The sequence below is a fragment of the Megalobrama amblycephala genome, linkage group LG14 (assembly GCF_018812025.1).
Source record: "Megalobrama amblycephala isolate DHTTF-2021 linkage group LG14, ASM1881202v1, whole genome shotgun sequence".
Classification (NCBI taxonomy): domain Eukaryota; kingdom Metazoa; phylum Chordata; class Actinopteri; order Cypriniformes; family Xenocyprididae; genus Megalobrama; species Megalobrama amblycephala.
In genome coordinates this window covers 38,696,682-38,718,389 of record NC_063057.1, presented here as the reverse complement: position 1 = coordinate 38,718,389, position 21,708 = coordinate 38,696,682, and the positions used below count along the sequence as shown (strand labels likewise).

Genomic DNA, 21,708 nt, shown 5'->3' with positions numbered 1-21,708 from the left:
AGTTTAGGAACCCTTGACAATTTCCATGATTTTCATTTATAAATATTTGGGTGTTTGTATCAGCAATTTCAGACACAGTAATATTTCAGTAGTGAAATGAGGTTTATTGGATTAACAGAAAATGTGCAATATGCATCAAAACGAAATTAGACAGGTGCATAAATTTGGGCACCCTTGTCATTTTGTTGATTTGAATACGTATAACTACTTAACACTGATTAATTGGAACACACGATTGGTTTGGTGATCTCATTAAGCCTTTAGCTTCATAGACAGGTGCATCCAATCATGAGAAAAGGTATTTAAGGTGGCCAAGTTGTTGTTCTCTTCGACTCTCCTCTGAAGAGTGGCAACATGGGGGCCTTCAAAACTCTCAAATGACCTGAAAACAAAGATTGTTCTACATTATGGTTTAGGGGAAGGCTACAAAAAGTTATCGCAGAGATATAAGCTGTGAGGAACATAGTGAGGAAATGAAAGACCACAGGCACAGTTCTTGTTAAGGCCAGAAGTGGCAGGCCACATAAAATATTGGCAAAGGATGTTGAGAACGGTCAAAAACAGTCCACAGACCACCTCCAAAGACCTACAACATCAGCTTGCTGCAGATGGTGTCACTGTGCGTCGTTCAACAATTCAGCGCACTTTGCACAAGGAGAAGCAGTATGGGAGAGTGATGCGAAAGAAGCCTTTTCTGCACACGCCACAAACGGAGTCGCTTGAGGTATGCAGACGCACATTTGGACAAGCCAGCTTCATTTTGGAATAAGGTGCTGTGGACTGATGAAACAAAGATTGAGTTATTTGGTCATAACAAGGGGCGTTATGCATGGCGGCGTTCCAAGAAAAACAGTCGCTACCCACAGTAAAATTTGATGGAGGTTCCATCATGCTGTGGGGCTGTGTGGCCAGTGCCGGTACTGGGAATCTGGTTAAAGTTGAGGGTCGCATGGATTCCACTCAATATCAGCAGATTCTTGAGAATAATGTTGAGGAATCAGTCACAAAGTTGAAGTTAAGACGGGGCTGGATATTTCAACAAAACAACGACCCAAAACACTGCTCAAAATGTACTCGGGCCTTTATGCAGAGGATCAAGTACAATGTTCTGCCATCCCAGTCCCCAGACCTGAATATCATTGAACATCTGTGGGGTGATTTGAAGCGGGCTGTCCGTGCAAGTAGGAATGGTTCAAAATACATTAATCCAGAATCCAGACACTCATTACAGGCTATTAGAAGCGTCTAGAGGCTGTTATTCCTGCTAAAAGAGGGTCTACTAAATATTGATGTGATTGTTCTGTTGGGGTGCCCAAATTTATGCACCTGCCTAATTTATGCACCTGTCTAATTTTGGCCCAACTGATCTGTTAATATATATAATCTGGATTATGCAGGCCACCAGCAGCTAGGAATTAAGTCCTACCATGATGTACAGGGTACAACAGGCCATATTTTATTCCTTTACCTCTTAGTTTCTCCTGTGGACCATCAAGCAGTTTGCGTTGCGAAGATAACTCTGCTGGAAAGTCTGGGAAGATACTGATACGACTCCCATCAAAAGAGAGTGGGCTTTGGTTAGATGAGATGCAGTATCTCAGTCTTAACAGTATCATGATGTATCCTGGCAATCATAACTTGCATGCTGTTGTTTACGATGCGGGCAATGCGGTGAGCTCGGTCAACCTTTGTCACACGGAAAATTAGCTTCTCCCGATAGTGAAGGCAATAGGCCAGAGACAAATTGTGTGGGGTTGCCCTTCTCGATGTTCTCAGAAAGACCAGCTATCTTGATAATTTGTCAATGAGATCAGGGGCCGTATTCACAAAACATCTTAAGGCTAAAAGTAGCTCCTAACTTGCCGATTTAGGAGAAACTCTTAAAAATAATGGGCGTGTCAGTCCTAATTTTAGGAGTCATAAATTTTTGCTCTAAGAGTATTTCACAAAGCATTTTAGCACTAAAACTAGCTCCTAAGTCTGTGAAATGTTAGGAGTAATCAAGAGGACTCCTAAGTCACTAAGACCAAATCACAAACAGTCCTAATCCACCAAAGACACTGTACACCATTGAGGGAATAGCAATAGAGCCTTGGGTGCTGAACCTTTTCTTCATAAATGCAATACATTTTGATTTGTAGATTTGAATCTACGAGACACCGAAAAAAATCTTTAACAAATAAATATTGTCTGATTACCTGTGGCAGTGGTTTTCATGAGTTCACGCTTACAAATGATTGAATAGAGTAAAAAAAAAAAAAAATAATATATATATATATATATATATATATATATATATATATATATATATATATATATATATATATATAATAAGCGTATTTGGTGTGCTGTTCAAGGGGATCGAGGGTTCCGAGCTTGGAATTTAGCCCAAAACCACCGTTTGAATGTGTTTCTCCCAAACTTTGTTTAAAAAAAAACATAATTTGTCGCTTGAATTCTGCATTCTTTTGAGATGCAGACATCCAAAAGGTGGACAATTAACTGTATATACTAGTTTAATTAGTGACACTTAGCCTACATTTTAAAACCTTTATGGCAACAATATGGCAACATTTTATTTTGACTATGGCAACATTTTTATTAAAAAATATTTATTTGAATAGGGCAACATTTGTATTTTAAAACCTTTTAATGTGGAAACATGACACCTCATTCTACAATATTTCTATGATTAAATCGCTGACTCCTCCCCCATCAGCCAATCACTGTGTGTTTACTCCATAGCAACGAGGTCAACCCCGCCCTTACTCTTAGCTTAAGACTTCAGTCTATTCCTTAGTAAAAGTTTGTCTCAGCAGCTTTGTGAATAGGTTTTAAGAGAAAACTCTTAGCTAAGAACTTTTACTGCTATTTAGGAGAACTCTTAGAGGTAAGATAAAATGTTTTGTGAATACGGCCCCTGGGGCTGTATTCACAAAACATCTTAAGGCTAAAAGTAGCTCCTAACTTGCCGATTTAGGAGAAACTCTTAAAAATAATGGGCGTGTCAGTCCTAATTTTAGGACTCCTAAATTTTTGCTCTAAGAGCATTTCACAAAGCATTTTAGCGCTAAAAGTAGCTCCTAAGTTTGTGAAACGTTAGGAGTAGTCAAGAGGACTCCTAAGTCACTAAGACCAAATCACAAACAGTCCTAATCCACCCAAAGACACTGAACACCATTGAGGCAATAGCGATGGAGCCTTGGGTGCTGAACCTTTTCTTCATAAATGCAATACATTTTGATTTATAGATTTGAATCTACAATGAGACGCCAAAACTAAATTTTTAATAAATAAATAAATATTGTCTGATTACCTGTGGCAATGGTTTTCAAGAGTTCACACTTACAAATGATTGAATAGAGTAAAACATATATATATATATATATATATATATATATATATATATATATATATATATATATATATATATAATAAGCGTATTTGGTGTGCTGTCCAAGGGATCAAGGGCTCCCAAATCCCCAGCCGAGAGTGAGGAGCGGGGTGGCGGAGGGATGCAGAAAACTGTCGAAGTATAGGCGAGTCAGCTCTCGTCTGTATATTCCTCCTCTCGAGCTGATTAGAAAGACCGTTTGAATGTGTTTCTCCCAAACTTTGTTTATAAAACATAATTTTACACACTTAATTAGTGACACTTAGCCTACATTTTAAAACCTTTATGGCAACAATATGGCAACATTTTATTTTGACTATGGCAACATTTTTATTATAAAACCTTTATTTTAATATGGAAACATGACACGTCATTCTACAATATTTCTATGATTAAATCACTGACTCCTCCCCATCAGCCAATCACTGTGTGTTTACTCCATAGCAACGAGGTCAACCCCGCCCTTACTCTTAGCTTAAGACTTCAGTCTATTCCTTAGTAAAAGTTTGTCTCAGCAGCTTTGTTAATAGGTTTTAAGAGAAAACTCTTAGCTAAGAACTTTTACTGCTATTTAGGAGAACTCTTAGTGGTAAGATAAAATGTTTTGTGAATACGGCCCCTGGCCTCTAAATCCGTTACCTTGGACTTCAGAGACGCATTCTCTTTTGATAAACTTGCTAGAGTGCCCTCAGTGTTGGGAGTAGTTAACTACATGTAGCGCCGCTACTAGTTTAACTACATTTTTCAGTAGCTTGTATGTAGGCCCGATACTGATACTGGTATTGGTGCATCTCTACTGAAAACCCCTGATTTAGATCATGTTGAGGTTGTATGGAGCTGATTAATTATTGTTTATGGTCATGATGCCACCAGCTGGGAGCAATAAGTGTGGCACGTATTCAAGCATTTAAAATCCTTTTATAGTTTATTTTTATATTTTATTTTAAGATTTCAAGCAATCAAGAGCTTAGAGAGTTACATGTAAAGTACTAGACAGACTCTGCTAGTATTGGACATTTACAAGTAACACTGTAGCAAATTAACTCAAAATAAATATGAATAATTAATCATAGCTAGTTATAATTAATTATAAATATCTGGATCAGTTAATAAAATTAACTTAATGTAATAATTAATATTACAATCAATTAACCCATTATCTAATGAACACATAGTGTTAATTGTTTATTAATTCTAAGAAATATTCATTTCCAGGTTATGGGAAATAACAATCTTATTGCACAGTACTACTCAGAACCTGTAGTCAGGATCAGCATGAATAGGGACTCCGGTATATGAGCGCAAAACACAGACAACTTTACGTGTGACATGAACAAGACTTTATTAATTAAACACTTAAACTACTCTAACGTTCACACACATACATGCATACAGTTTACCAAGAGAGAGAGAGCTAAAGCAGAGTACAGTAAAGCAAGAAGTTACAGCATTGTTTGACATTCAGCAGATCAACAGCCTTGAGCAAACAATCAGTTTAGTTTTTAAAAGGGATAAGGATACTCAATGTATCAGATAATGAGACTAAGTTTGATACTTGCATGTCTCTCCAAGTTGAATTAAAACTGTCCTGATGCAATTTGTGGAGGCTTCCTCTGAATCTTTGCTAAACTTGTCTTGATGAAAGAGAACCAGTTGGATTCAGAGGATCTTTGGTGAATGGAAGGTCTAGGCCGAAGCCTGGCACAAACTTGGGGTTTCACAGAAGCTTCTAGCTTCTTAAAGCGTCATCTTGACGTCAGCATTTGTCAGTAAAAGAGAAGAGAGAGATTGATCTTGTGATCAGTGAATATAAGGGGTGAAGACGTCACACCCTCTTGAGGTGTCTGACCCAATAAGGAGTTGCCCCCTCGGAGGGAAGTTTTACGAGTCTTTGTTCTGTAGCAAGATATTAGCATAAGAAACTAGATTGGATGAATGAGAGAAGAATCTTCTAGATTCTTATAATACTAATGTGTCACGGAGTTAGTAACATGTAACATAAATTACCAAATAGGAAACGAAAGTTGGTGTCCGTAGATACCAAACATGCTACCAAAGTAATTTCAGTTATCTATACATTTGCAACTCTGGAACATTAATACCAAAATAGTTCAAAAGAAAGAATTAAAACAGAATAAAGCCTATAAAAGGAAAGTCATGAGATGGGAAAATTGGATACATGTTTATACATTTCCCAAGTGGTTATATAGAGAATACATAGGATTAAGAGAGTTTATTTGTCCTTCTTAGAAAGAAGGAGGTCAGAGTCTCTGGCATTCTTTCGCATCATAAAAGGTCCAAGTGTCTGTAACAGGACACCTAGTTCTGCCAGTGGTTTAGCTACATCTGGGATGCTGGTAGCAAGTTAAGGGGGATGGGTTCACAGAACTTTGATAGAGTGAGTTATGGGTAATTCATTAAATACATTGAATAATTGTGTGGCTGATTGGTCCAGACGCTACACTGGAATGTTATGCTATGTTATGGTTTTTAAGTGAGGGTAACAGGGCTGACATGAACTCGGGGACACAGATAAAATGATTTCTATTTTATAAAAAATAATGTATGCCTATGCTAAAACATTTTTTGACAATAAGACTATACTTAATAAGACTAACAATATGCAAATGTGAAATTTGTATCATTTTGCATTCAATTTGCAAATTAAAAGTCTGGCTAAAAAGAACAATTATTGCAAGGGACAGGCCAAAAACCTGACCGCTATCAGAATAAATGCAATTTTAATTATTTAAAATAATATTTAATTGAATGAACTTTGGTGTAATATTGATAAAACAATACACAGTATTGACATGTTTTTAAGTCACAAATTTATTTGTTGTTATAGTACTTCTATGTCTGATTATTTTTTAGGGACACAAAAGGCACCGATTTCATGGAATGACCCATTTTGTTGTGTTATTGTCTTATTCATGTTATATTGTGAGAAATAACAGTATTGTCTTTCAATAGAGCAGTTGTATAGTGTGTTCTCATATATTCTGACTCAAATAACCAGTTTCTATCAGCAAACACTCAGAATAAAGTGAGATGATCTGCTAATGATGTGAATGTCTTGTTGAATGAGTGTTGATAGTCTGAGGATCATCAATATTAACAGAGAAACTGCTGAAAACACTCTTTATTTCATGCCAATAGTTCCTGTTTTCACCTCATTTATTATGCTGATGTCTTCAGATCTGCTGTAAATTGACACTTAAAGCTCATTTCATTGCTGTTAACAGAATGGAGAGGGGATTTGATGACTACAAATATGTAGATTTATTTCTGTATTCATGCTTTTAACTGCTTTTCATAAAGTTCTTTACTACTTTTCTAGACATCTGCCATTATTCTAATGAAGAAACAGAATGTTAGAATTAGAAATTAAAAGTTTTGAATTTGCATCATTTGCTTTATGATAGCCCAAAATACTCTTAAATTGTAATTTTAAATCTTTATACTTAGCCACTATCCTTCAAACCACTAGATTTCATACATTTATCAGCAATACATTTTTAATTATTTAAAATATAATGAAATTTAGTATGATCTTTTATTCTTTTACATATCTTAAGTACAGGTCAAAATAACTGCTGTTTCCTTTTTACATAAATATATCTGTTACACTAAATGATGATGGAACATTAAAACATTTTATTTTCACAAAAGTAATTTGAAATATAAAAATAGACGCTTGCATTTTGCATTTACATAGGTTTTCTATGTAAAATCGCTTTGTACATTTAAACACAGTACCTGATATATTTTGGATTTTGGCCGATCAGCTCCTCCAACCAATCTGCAGTTCAGTCAACGAATCCCCGCCCACTGTAAGCACTTAACAAAGCTCCATCCACTTTAGTTATCTATCAATAAAGCTCCTCCCACAACACTCACATCATCAGTAAAGCTCCTCCCACAGCAGTTCATCAATAAATGCTGGAATATTCCCATCAGACGAGCACTGAAGCTTCAGGAAGAGCTGAAAACTGCAAAGAACATGAGTGATCCAGAACCCTGCAGAATGAAACACACTGAAGATACTGAACAACAAAGAGGTTGGTGTTTATTCTTCATTCATTCATGATGCTGAACAACATTCATGTTAGAAAGATTCAAGCACTTCTGCACATTTAGGTAAACAGTTAAAGTTCTTTTCTAACAAAAGCTCAGTAAAGGGAAGTTTGAGAAACTTTCATATTGATTGTCAACATCAGATCAAACTAAATACTTATTTTACATTTATTTCATATCTGGTTCACAGTTTGCAAGAGTGTTTCCAGAATTTAGGCATTTTCACTATAGTTTACAACATTGCTATTTTTTAGTAATAAACTGTAAACACCAAAATGTATTAAATAAATGAATTTTCCAGAATGGCTGACAGGGTTGAGTGTGTAAATCTCTTCTTACTGTAACTTTGGTAACAGGGTTGATGAATGCAGTCATTCATTTGTGTAAAAACTGAGACAATGGATTGAGTTTATTTTCTTGTCCTCCCATCATGCTGTAGAAAAGTGCCCAGATGATGTCACTTCCTGGTGTCACAGTTTTAAGAAATCCTCTGGTATTGAAAGGAGGAAAATCATGTCAGAAGTAACAGGGTTGAGTGAATCATGTAGGACACTGATAATAACACATTTAAAGATTCAGTCAGTCTAGACATTGAGCATGTGAACTTTCTACAGACATGATAAAAAACGATCATGATATGATGTCACACTCTGTGAATCTCTTTTTAAAAATATAAATAACAAATAATCACTCAAATTTTAAAATATACAATCTACTCCACTTTACTACAAAATTCATTTGATCTTGTGTTTCTGGTGTCCCACATTCACATGCGTATGAATGGAAGTCAAACGATGTGTATTGTGAAAAGCGCTATACAAATAAGTGTGATTTGACTTTAAGTGAAAATGTATAATTTTGTCATTGATCAAATATGTTTAATAGTTCTCACTACAGAAACATGCTCTGTTTTTTCCTGCTAAAACAAAAGCTGAGATCAAACACCCTACAATAAAAACACACCCTGGATAGAAGAGCTCAGAGAAAGAGGACAGGACACGCCTTGACCAAACTTTTATCCTCGTTTATCTGTGCAAAACCCCACCCCCCTCTCCCTCCCTCATCAATTAAAAATGCAAAAAAGAGGTTAAATTCATTACAAAAATCAATTCTGGTCTGGGTAATTAAGTGAAGATGGCAGATTAGCCATTTGGGAAATTGGGACTACTGTGAGTCCCACAGTCCGGTATATATTTCTTACACTTAACATTGATTGCTCAAAGCATAAATTTATGTATGTTTTATTTTTAATTAAATTGTCTAACTGTAATGAAGGGTCAACAGAGTGGGGATCCATTTGCAGCTTTTATTGAACAGCGTACAAAGCAGACAGGGCAAAGGCAGAGGCACAAACAGGAACAGGCAATGGTTGTGGCAGGCGGCAGACAAACAGTCGGGTCACAGGCAAAGATCAGGGCAGGTGGCAATACAACAGAGTCCAGTAAACAGGTAGTGATCAGGGCAGGCAGCAGATGTTCACAAGGAATAAACAATCCAATCGACAACAGATAAACAGTCCACAAGAAAATGCTCAGAAACGATCACCGAAGCAAATCAAGACTTTAGGTGTGTTCGACATCGGCTGCGGCTGGATGTAACCGATCGGCGAGATTAGCCGTGTGCAGTCAGGGAGGAGCTGAAAACGGAGACATGAAGTCGGACACTTTCTGCTTCCCGTAGTGACGCTCGCGCTGCGTTTGCATACTTTATCACAGCTGAAGTGAAATAAATGCAATATTTGACTAATACACTGATGTTTCAGAGACATTTTCATTCAATACTTTATGTACTGCTTACAGCGTTTTTACAAGAATAAAGTTCAACATAAGCATATATTATTTAAATGCCAATGTAGAGGGGTCTACGTTTCTTATCAGTTTTATTTTGATAAACATGACACAATAACATCGCGACTACATGAAAAGAGCTTTAACTGTTATAAAACACAGATTTTTGAGCATTACTGGAACTGAAGGCGTGAAAATAAACACGAAACACACGTGATCGTTGTCATGCAGTGAATCCGGCCAATCGTGAAACAGCTGTGTCGTCATCACAGCTCGTGCAGCTCCTCTTCAGAAGCTGCGCTGGCTGACTCAGGCGGCTGATCTCGAATCGCTCTCGCGGTACTTTAAAGCCATACGTCACAGTCACATGACGTCAGCGCTAGCTCAAGTCGGACAACATTTCTTACCGGCATGCACTGCTTCAAGTCAGCCGCCAATCGGTCTTTGCGGTGCTGCATCAAGTCGAACAAGCCTTTTGTGATGTGTGTCTTAAATAGTGTGAGTGTGATGCAGTGCAGGTGTGCGTGCAATCAGTCCCAGGAATGAGGGCCTATGGGTAACATAGTCCGAATGAAAGATGGTCAATATTCCGGTGATGGCTCCCTCTGGCGGTCCGGAGGAGGAGCCACAGGAGCCATATTCGTGACACTAACTGTCTAGTTGGCATAATACATTTTTTCCTGACAAATAAAATATTATACTTTATTCATTCTGGACTCTGCATCAAAATGATCTGAATATTTTAAAGCAGTTGTCTATCACAGGAAGTCTCAGTTTTATGACCTTCATATTTCTCTCTTTAAATTATTTTGATGTACTGAAAATTAAATGACACGTTTTCTCTTTCATTTCAGAGCTGATAGAAGTGAAGGAGGAGAGTGAAGAACTGAGTGAAGTGGAGGAGGAACATCATGACAAACCTGGAGAAAAACCTTTGAGTCGCTCAAAGACTAAAAAGACATTTCTAAAGAAAAGAGCCAAGAAATCTACAACCTGCACTCAGTGTGGAAAGAGTTTCTCAACCAAACAATATCTTGAGATTCACATGAGAGTTCATACAGGAGAGAAGCCGTTCACATGTGATCAGTGTGGGAAGAGTTTCAGTCAATCATCAAACCTTAAAGCACACATGAGGATCCACACTGGAGAGAAGCCGTTCACATGTGATCAATGTGGGAAGAGCTGCACGCGATCATCACACCTTAAAGAACACATGACGATCCACACCGAAGCGAGACCGTTCACATGTGATCAGTGTGACAAAACATTTTGTGGGGAATCAACCTTAAAGAAACACTTGCAAATTCATACAAAGGAGAAGCCATATTCATGTTCTGTGTGTGAAAAGAATTTTTCACTGCTGTCATATTTATACGCACATGAGAAAACGCACACTGGTGTGAGAGAGCACATGTGCTTTGAGTGTGAGAAGACTTTTACTGCAAATGGTTTAAAACTGCACCAGAGAATTCACACTGGAGAAAAACCTTACAAGTGTTCACATTGTGACAAGGGATTCAGTGTGTCATCACATCTGAAAACACATGAGAGAATTCACACTGGAGAAAAACCTTACAAGTGTTCACAGTGTGACAAGAGATTCAGTCAGTCTTCATCTCTAAAAACACATGAGAGGATCCACAGCAGAGAGAAGCCGCACACGTGTGATCAGTGTGGAAAGAGTTTCACTATTAAAAATCAGCTGAAGATACACATGAAGATCCATGCAGTGGAGAAACCACATCACCAGTCTGAAATCATGATAAGTAGTTCATCTAATGTGCTGAGAAAAAATGTATTTTCTGTGTAAGTTAGATACAGCCAAATCTCTCCTCTCCACATATAGTTGGCGCTGTTGAATTATCCAGGTTGTGGATGAGGAGAGACCCCGAAATGCCTCATTCATCCATTCATTCATTCATAGTTAGCCATTTATCAATATGCGCTCTTATCTGTACTTGTGTGAAACGTCATCAGTCGCTGTCCAAGTACTGTTCCAATTCAAAGTTCACATCTAGCCAATTCAGTTCAAATCCCCGGATGTGTTCTTGATCCACCCCTTTTATCGAGGATGCATCGAGAGGTGACTTGCACAGACTTGAGAGAGCCAGGTGCATTGTGCACTAACCAGCAAGCATCATTAGTAAAGCAGAAAACCTGTAATTTAAACATATTACTGTTATTATGTCATGATATGTAGTATTAAGAGTTTTCAGGCATGTGGGAATGTACTGGTTTAAAGCTCAAATTTGTGGTTTATTGATAAAAAGTAGCACCTATTTGGAGTTGTGAGATCCAGGCGATCACCGGGCGCTCATGTACCCCGCTGAGAACAGCCTAACCTTGGCTTATCCTTCTGACGTTTGCCGCTGGCTCTGATGTCTCTGTAGTGGTTGAACATAATATAATTCTTTTATAAATCTAATGGGTGATCTTTGGTCTCATAAATCTATAATCTCATAACTTTATATAGTTAGGCATTATAGTTTACTGTTGTAGCCTGCTAGAGCGCTGATTTTGTATGTTTGACTGAATCGTTTGCTTTATTTTTTAATAAAAGCTACACATCATGTTGAGATCCAAAGAAATTCAGGAACAAATGAAAAAAGAAAGTAATTGAGATCTATCAGTCTGGAAAAGGTTATAAAGCCATTTCTAAAGCTTTGGGACTCTAGCAAACCACAGTGAGAGCCATTATCCACAAATGGCGAAAACATGGAACAGTGGTGAACCTTCCCAGGAGTGGCCGGCCCACAAAAATTACCCCAAGAGTGCAGCAACGACTCATGCAAGAGGTCACAAAAGACCCCACAACAACATCCAAAGAACTGCAGGCCTCACTTGCCTCAGTTAAGGTCAGTGTTTATGACTCCACCATAAGAAACAGACTAGGCAAAAATGGCCTGCATGGCAGAGTTCCAAGACAAAACCGCTGCTGAGCAAAAATAACATAAAGGCTTGTCTCAGTTTTGCCAGAAAACATCTTGATGATCCCCAAGACTTTTGGGAAAATACTCTGTGGACTGACGAGACAAAAGTTGAATGTTTTGGAAAGTTTGTGTCCCATTATGTCTGGTGGAAAAGTACCACAGCATTTCAGAAAAAGAACATCATACCAACAGTACAATATGGTTGTGGTAGTGTGATGGTCTGGGGCTGTTTTGCTGCTTCAAGATCTGGAACACTTGCTGTGATAAATGGAACCATGAATTCTGCTGTCTACCAAAAAATCCTGAAGGACAATGTCCGGCCATCTGTTCATGACCTCAAGCTGAACTGAACTTGGGTTCTGCAGCAGGACAATGATCCAAAACACACCAGCAAGTCTACCTCTGAATGGCTGAAGAAAAACAAAATGAAGACTTTGGAGTGGCCTAGTGAAAATCCTGACCTCAGTCCTATTGAGATGCTGTGTCATGACCTAAAAAAGGCGGTTCATGCTCTCAAACCCTCCAATGGGGCTGAATTACAACAATTCTGAAAAGATGAGTGGGCCAAAAATCCTCCACAGCGCTGTAACAGACTCATTGCAAGTTATCACAAATGCTTGATTGCAGTTGTTGCTGCTAAGGGTGGCCCAACAAGTTATTAGGTTTAGGGGGCAAGCACTTTTTCACACAGGGCCATTTGTGTTTGGATTTAGTTTTCCCTTCATAATAAAAACCATTTAAATACTGCATGTTGTGTTTGTTTGTGTTATCTTTGATTAATACTTAAATTTGTTTGATGATCTAAAACGTTAAAGTAAAAAAAAAAAAAAAAAAGGAAGGGGGCAAGCACTTTTTTTCACACCACTGTATGTGTGTGTGTGTGTGGAAGATTGTCCTTTTAAGTCGTTTTGAGTTTGGAAGCATGTTGAGGAACAGCACTGTCCTGTGACGAAGTCCAAGGCAAAATAATCCCATCAGGTTGGATATTTCCACAAGGAATAAAAAAGTTACAGACAAAAACAGGGAGTGAGAATGGTGCAATCGTGTTTAATTATCCAAAGAGAGCATTTTGAGTGTTGCTCCAGAACGCCAGAAATGTCATGATCCTGATTACATCATAGGGATTCCCTGATGCATTATGGCGGAATTATCGCAAGACAAAAAAAAAAGAAGGAACACAAACACTTGATGGGGCAACAGAAAGACAGGGGAACACATTGTAGGGCCTCGCTCGACAGAACTTACCAATGACTTTATCAATGAACAACTGATTGAACAAAGCTTCATTTGACAAAGGATTCATTCGCTGACCCCAGAATCCCCAGGGGCACTGGATAGCTCCTAATTCCAGCTGGTCAGCATTAAGAGAAGTGGTAACGTGACTTAAGAACAGAGAATATCTGTTCTGAGGCCTTCCTGATTACATTAAATTTATAGATGCTCACAAAACCCTTTTGTATCAAACGAACAGAACAGGAAACACTAATTAAACGGACCTGAAAAGAACAACGGATCCATAGAGACCTCCTCCTGATTAGGAGTCCGTTTTGACCCGGTCACTTGTGACTCTGGTCGCTGTTCAATGACTCTATGCTTAAGGACTCAATCTTGAATCTCAAAAGGGACAATCATTTAAAGTATTAACTATATCCAGAATAACACTTGCTATGATGTGATTACTAACAGGTTGGAGTCAATGCAGTATATGTTTGTATTCCCGTATGCCTTTTCTTTCTCTGGTAATCATTGTTTTAATTAGGTCAGTCTAGTAATATGTGTGTAAGAAGTGTGTCATGTTTGAGTTCTAAATGCAGAATTTATAATTCTCTGTAATTTTGTGTGAATGAAACATTGAAATTCAGTATCAGGAAAATATTAAGAAACGTTATAAAGTTGTTAATAAAACAGGAGGATGTTCCACAGATATCACGCGATGTGATCAATAGACAATAGACGAGGCGTGTCTAATCTCCGTAGCAACGTCTCATTGGAGGATCACATCTAAAGGACGGAGCTAACTTCCTCCTTTAAAACTATGCTTTCCCAATAGCTAGCGGTCAGAAATTGGTCAGAAATCGGTCAAAAGGTCGGTCGAAGTGGAAGTCGGACTGAAGCACAGTCGTTGAAGCACAGTAGCCGAAGCACCGCTACTTTGACCACGGCGGAAAAGTCGCATGGGTCATTGAGAACTGATTGACCGGGGCTGATTTTCCATCTAACAGTCGCTGACTTCAACCACGAGCCGCGCAGCTGACCATTCAACAGCCGTCACGTCCAGACTCCAAAACACTCCGTGAAATATCTGACCAAAGTCTCCAAAGAAGAAAACTGCTCAGAACAGCGCGTCTCACCAGCCGGCAACAACTTTAAAGCTTCCGCGCAACCCACGAAGGGCTTTCCCGAGAAGACGTCACCTGAAAGACAGCCAATCCAGAACGGGGCTCCGCTGCACACGAGTCGCAGAACAACCCGATTACCTCAGCTGTCAGAGCAAACGCAGGTACAAGCAAACTTCTCTCTCTTGCTGGAAACTGGTGAAACTCCTTTAAACCTAAAGAATCAAGCCAAAGCTCTGCTTTTGTGATTTTCCTCAGGTTGCGATGTTTAGTTAGTATTTGGGACTTTCTTCAGAACTCATATCAACTCCGCGAATGTGTGTGTGTGCGTATGTATGTATGCGTGTGTTTAGCCTTAGTTTCTTGTAATCATTAGAAGTAGTCAATAAAACTTGTTTTGATTTTCACATATACGAGTTTCTTGTGCTGTCTGTCAAATTACTGCCTTAAACTTAAAAGATCAAGTTACCTCTTGCTTATAATAATATAATAATTATAATCATAATAATCATAATAAAATATTGTTACTGTTGGCCTCAGAATAATATTTTATCCAGAATTGGTAAAATACTTTAACCTCAGTTTTTGCTGGACGAATAATTGATGAAGTGTTAAATATTAATTCTGACTCATTTACAGTGAATCATTTACAGTTGATTCAATTCTTATTCCCTGTAACAATTAAATTGAGCTAATAAATGACCTAAGGTCCTTACAACATTTATTCACAGACTAGCAGACATATATATATATATATTATATATATACACACACACAATTAATAATAATAAATCCCTAATAAAGTGTCTGTAATAACACTACAGATTAACCACGTTAAATACATCAGTTTTAGGTGGGTTGTCTCAGCACACAGACGCTTTTTACTACAGCTGGTACTCCCACTTGGGCATTAGCTTGGCAGAATATTTATTAGAGGACCTGGAAAGAGCTTGGACACACAAGTCATAGTGACTCCTTTAAGAAGTTTAAAACAGTTCATAAATGCATTCATTCATTCATTCATTCATTCAAGTGTAGGAAGATTTAGAAGTACTAGAAAGTTTTAAAATGCCCTCTCTGAGCAGTGGCAGCTGATAGCGTCAGCGTTCACTCGTATGTCGTGGATTCCTCCTGTGTTGAATAAAGAAACGATGACAAACTTGCATGGTTAGTGTGACTATGGAGGAGTTCTTTTTCTCTTCTAGTTAAGCACATGGGGTGCAGGTTGAGGCCTGGCCGTGGAGCACTCAGCAGATGTGGAGTGTTGGCTGAAGGAGGCAAGAGAGGGAGGGGGAGCTGTGTGTCACTAAGTCTGGGAGAAGTTACACCTCTTAGGGTGAACCTGATCAATAAGATGGAATTTCCAAGCGGGAAATTCCTCTGTGGGGGAGTTTATGGGTCTTGTTTTTAACCCTAAAAATGGCAAGACCATAAAGAGACATCAGAAAATTAATTTATTGCTATATTTCCATCTTATTGGGACACAAATAACAACTTGATAAATTTTTTCAAAATATGACTTATAATTTTGATTTTACTGTTTGTATCCCACGGGATACGTTGCCAGTTTAGGGGTATAAATTGACTAAAAACAGAATTCTTGTTTGGCAATGCCATTTAATATATTTTAAACAATTTCAAAACATTTTATTCTCTAATAACTTATAACAAATATTCCTTGTAACATATTTTGATAAACAATACATGATAAGTAATATTTATGAATACATTTATAATGAAAACTCATTTAAGTTAATGCAACACAGTTAAATGTCCTACTAAAGAACATAATTTTTTCTGTCACAGCTTTCTGCAAATATTCTTTTCTAAACTAAATACATTTCTAAACATTTTTTGAAACATCACCAAAGCCAGAAACAATGCAAAGTCCCTTTTTTGAGGAGTCTCGTTTTTGTAACATGAAGAGTGCAGTGTCAGTGTATTGCTACATCCAATCTAAAGCATTTCATGCGCTCATGGTTTTGGTAAAGTACTTCTGAATAACGTCTGAAGAATAGCCACACATTGTTGACAGCCAGCCATCACATCAACCAAATCCACTCCACCCATATGTGTCGTATTCTGCCACAATCCTTGGGCATGGTACACCTTTCATTTTTCCATTTTTGAGAAGCGTTGGACTTTATAAATAAGACAGAGCAGCACAGGTAGATTTTATCTTGGCTTTTCATATATTTTCTCTCGAAGACATTTCTAAATGTTCTTGGAAACATCGTCAAAGGCCAAACCTTACTGGCAGTGAAAGGCAAGAAAACAGTTCCTAGTATTTTTTCCAGAAACAATGCAAAGCCTCACTTTGCACTTGCCACACATAACAAAAGTTTGTCCTTCTAAGCACATCCTACACCTCCCCTTCTTAGACAAAACCGGAAAGTGGTTGATTTGGTCATACCGTACGTCATCAACAGGCCTTGGGACCTTTGGTTGTTTGACAACCTTGTTTGTTGGTGGTGTGACTTTGTGGTGTTTGGGAGGCCTTCCTCTCGTCTCCTTTTCACTATAAATCAGTGCTTTGGCTACATTTAACCTGAAGCTTTTCAAGCTCTCGTGTTCTTGTTGAAGTGCTTCTGCATCACGTCTGTGAAGTAGCCATGCGTTGTTGACAGCAATGCCAATTATTTGCCAAAATATGGCCATGTACCATCAGTGGGATTTGGTAGGGGTGCGATACAGGACAACAAACATGTCAGCCAGATCCACTCCACCCATATGAGTGTTGTACTCGGTCACAATCCTTGGGCATGGAACACTTATCTTTATTTTTTCCTCTTTTGAAAAGCGTTGGACTTCACCAACAGGGTTGACAGCAGCACAGGTACTTGCTAGTGTAACTGTTCTGCTGTCTGCCCATTTGACTACAGCAAGCTGGGCATCATTATCCACACGGGAGTCATGGCTGCCTCTTCCTTTTCTCAAGAGGCTTTGATCTTGTTCTAGACTGCAGCCCATCAAGCGGTTCTTACGAATGGTCCCCAAGCTTCTGAGGCCCATTTCGTCATTGAGGTAGGTCATCAGCTTCAGAGAGGTGAAAAAGTTGTCAAAGTAGACAACACAATCAGTGGGGTTTGTGATTGTTCTGCACAAATTCAGAACAACATTAGCACCTAATCCAAACTCTTTCTTTGATGTGTGAGTTGCATCAAAAGTGGACTTCCCTGTGTACACAATGAAGTCATAAACAAAGCCAGACACCCCAGCTCGCACAAACATCTTGTTTCCCCATTTCTTTGGTTTACTTGGGAGATACTGTCACAAACTTCCAGCCTTCCCACCTTTGTAAGGCACCATCATCTCATCAATGGAGAACTTGTTTTTCACTCTCTGTTGCCAAGCACCTGGTTCTCATGTGGTTCAGCACAGGTCTAATTTTGAATAACCGATGGTAACACGGTTCGTAAATATGGGAAGAAGGAGGCGGGAACCGGCGAACCTTCAACAAAACTTTAATAATCAAAAAAACAATGAACAAAACTAAAGTAAAATGCCAGCAGACCCTCACGGGCGTCTGCCAGCCACACAAACATAATAAAACATAACATAAACTCCAGGCCTGGTCCTCTCTCGATCTTCACTGTCGTCGCTCCTCCTTTTATGCTTCCGGAGCTCCTCCGTGAGGGATTCAAGGCCGGTGCGCCTCCCAGGTGGAGCTCGTTATCTCTCGCGTCACCGGCCTCGCGCCGTTCCCTCACGGCTCTTGCCCACCCTGGTCGCCACACTGATCTTCACTGGGTTCAGCAGTCATATTGTCTTGAAAATGGAGCATCCTGGACAACGTTTTGGAAGCGCTTCACTGGCATGATGTCCGCTACTTTGTCATATCTTGTGTCTGTTGCCCAGTAATCCACCAGTGCAGGCAGTTTCACCACATCCATGATTATTTTCATGCCAATGAATGCTTTAATTTCTTTGCTGTTGGTGTTAATGCTGCTTCCATTGAGTTGACAGGAGTACAAATTTGTCTGGTCTGCAATCTTTCTAAAGCATTCTTCATCAAAGAATTTGGAAAAGTATGTCAGTGGGGTGGAAAGATTTTCTGGTACTGTGAAAGTACTTGGCATGGCTGTGAAATCATGCTCAAACTCATGCTTAATCACTGAAAATAAAGGGGAAAAACCTAAACACACACACACACACACACACACACACACACATATATACCTAAAGTTTCTCCCTCTTTTGTTCAGTTGTGCCTCTGACTCTGTCTCATCCACATCACATGAGCTACTACTGTCCTCTCTGCTGCTGCTGTCACTAGTATCATTACCGTGGACACCTAATGCAAAATCTTCTTCATCTGGCTTGCTTGATTCCTCATCTGAGTCTGATGAGCCCTCAGGTGGAAGTACTACTGCCTTCCTTCTAGCATAAAAGGTGCTCACAGTAATTTCCTGAAAAAAGTTCATTGTACCTAATAATTGAATATAAACTATAATTTAAGTAAATTGAGTATTGAACTGATTTTCTAAAACACTGGCCACAAAATCTCAGAGTCTATATTTTATAAATCTCTTGATTTATACCCCTAAAATGGCGACATATCCCCTGAGATACAAACATTTAGAGAGAGATTACAAAAAATACAATGTTATTTAAATACATTTCAACATAAACATGATAAGCTAACAATTAACAACAACTTTAAACAGATTAAACAGATAAATTAATTCCAAATGTTGTAAATATGTGAAATAGATCAACTTTTACCTGAGGGTGAGTAGTTTTACTGCTACAGGCAGCTATATTGTTTTTAAGTGCTGCCTGTCAGCTAACCACAATGTATAAACAAAGTCACCTGATTAAAGTATTCACAACAACCCTTTCAACTTGATACCAAGAAATATTTTTCCCAAGTAGTTATCTGTCAAAATAAACGACAACAAAGTATGTGCGTGTCAAAAATGCATGCTGTTTTATTAAAGGAGTTTAAAATATAAATAAAAAATGTATTTGTGATAAATATAGGCCTAATATGTGAGAAAATTGACATTTTGCATAAAGATAAATGTGCTTTGATGCATTTATTGGATAACATGTGGTTAAAGAGCCACTCAGCGATCGAAAGCTGCAAATGCACTTTGCCAACGTAGTGCCGCGGCATTCGCGGCGGTAGAACCACCGTTTTGGATGGCCACCTACTGTAACTTTCCCCCAACATATTTACACATTCTCTTTTAGCCTATTGTTCAAAGTTTATTCCTTCCATCTGGGACAGGAGGTTCAGAGTGGATGTTTCTCCTCTTTTAAACTGTTGTTACTGGTGTCCGCTCCAGGCGCCTGAATGACAGACTTCAGGGGTTAAAGGTGCCAGTTGCAAAACAAGACATGGTGTTTATCCTTAATTGATCTCTTGATCATACTCATAAAGAAAAATGAAACACAACAAATATATAAACAAGAATTTATCTTGTTTCCTTGCATTGTTAAATAACAAGATTAATATGCAGAGACAACTTCATTTTTAAGTACATTTAAAATTGGGCTTTTGAAATGGTGTGTTTATTTGAGCATACAGTGAGTTTAGGACAGGACAATCTGTTTGAACCTGTGGTACTGTTGGAGAAGACCCTGTTTTTGCCATTGTTTCCTCCTTTCACAGCAATAGCAAACCACAATATATAAATCTCATCCCGCCCTTTTTTTCTTGTTCAAGAAGCAGTAAAAGACTAAGGAAGAAAATCAGGCTTCTGTTTCAAACTTTTTGGGTACACTTGAAGTAATCGTAAACATCTGAAGAACCGTCTATAAAGAACCTTTCGTGCAATGGAAAGATTCATAAAAGGTTCATTGAAACATAGAGTGCCAAACCTGAGTTAAAGGTGCTGTTAAAAATTGAATTTACGTAACAGTCGGGGTGTACGCCCCCAATCTTTGTTTAAAAGACAAGAACAGGCGAATATGCCAGCCATTAATATGTACGCCCCCAATATTTGCGCCAGCCCATTTCCAACATTATAAAGGCATTAGACAAGTGCAGCCAGTATAAACGTCTGGATGTGCACAACCAAATCATCAGACTAGGTAAGCAAGCAAGGACAATAGTGAAAAATGGCAGATGGAGCAATAATAACTGACATGATCCATGATATCATGATATTTTTTTAGTGATATTTGTAAACTGTCTTTCTAAATGTTTCGTTAGCATGTTGCTAATGTACTGTTAAATGTGGTTAAAGTTACCATCGTTTCTTACTGTATTCACGGAGACAAGAGAGCTGTCGCTATTTTCATTTTTAAACACTTGCAGTCTGTATAATTCATAAACACAACTTCATTCTTTATAAATCTCTCCAACAGAGTAGCATTAGCTGTTAGCCACGGAGCATAGCCTCAAACTCATTCAAAATCAGAAGTAAACAATATAACAGTATACAATACTCACATAATCCGACGCATGCATGCTGCATACATGGCGAACACTTTGTAAAGATCCATGTTGAGGGTTATATTAGCTGTGTAAACTTTAAGGCACTGTTCAAGGCAAGCGCGAGCTCCGTGGGCGGAGAGCACGGGATTTAAAGGGGCCGCAGCATAAAATCGGCGCGTTTATAATGATGCCCCAAAATAGGCAGTTAAAAAAATTAATAAAAAAAATCTATGGGGTATTTTGATCTGAAACTTCACAGACACATTCAGGGGACACCTTAGACTTATATTACATCTTTTAAAAACATAATATAGGGCACCTTTAAAAAAAAAGCAAGAATGGCTAGCAGTTGCTGTTCATAGCAAAACAAGACAAGATGTTTATCCATAATAATTCCCTTGATCTCTTGAAACTCATACTCATAAAGACAGAGGGCTCTCCAATGAAACACAACAAATATCTAACTAAATGTGAAGTGTGTAATGTTTTAAATTTGCAGAGACAACTAAGGCATTTTAAGTTGATTCCTCTGAAAAGTTTAAAATTGTGGCTTTTAAAACATTGCTGTGTTTATTTGAGCATTCAGACCAGCAACATGGCATGAATTTAGGATGGGACAATCGGTTTGACTGACCTGTGGCAGATGGGGAATGTTGGAGAAGCCTGTTTTTTTTTTTTTTTAAAGCCTGTTTTGCCAATTGCACACTTTACTATATCGTTAGCCTCATAGCATAATTGCCTAAGTATCATTTGAAAATGAATGACTTAGGCAATTATGCTATGAGGCTAACGATATTTA

General features: G+C 38.3%; 1 protein-coding gene across 1 annotated transcript; it reads left to right on the top strand.

The window, feature by feature from the left end:
• The first annotated feature begins 7,397 nt into the window (after positions 1-7,397).
• Positions 7,398-12,628, top strand: LOC125244925 (gastrula zinc finger protein XlCGF52.1-like). The gene is made up of 2 exons (XM_048155322.1): positions 7,398-7,455; positions 10,113-12,628. Exons 1-2 carry the CDS (start codon positions 7,398-7,400, stop codon positions 11,066-11,068), a joined length of 1,014 nt encoding a protein of 337 aa, XP_048011279.1. The 3' UTR covers positions 11,069-12,628.
• Positions 12,629-21,708: the final 9,080 nt, after the last annotated feature.

What these genes read in the sequence shown, in the direction of transcription:
- LOC125244925 (XM_048155322.1), top strand. Translation starts at nt 7,398, where the DNA reads ATGAGTGATCCAGAACCCTGCAGAATGAAACACACTGAAGATACTGAA. An exon ending in AGATACTGAACAACAAAGAG is followed by an intron (nt 7,456 to 10,112) that starts GTTGGTGTTTAT and finishes CTTTCATTTCAG; the next exon opens with AGCTGATAGAAGTGAAGGAG.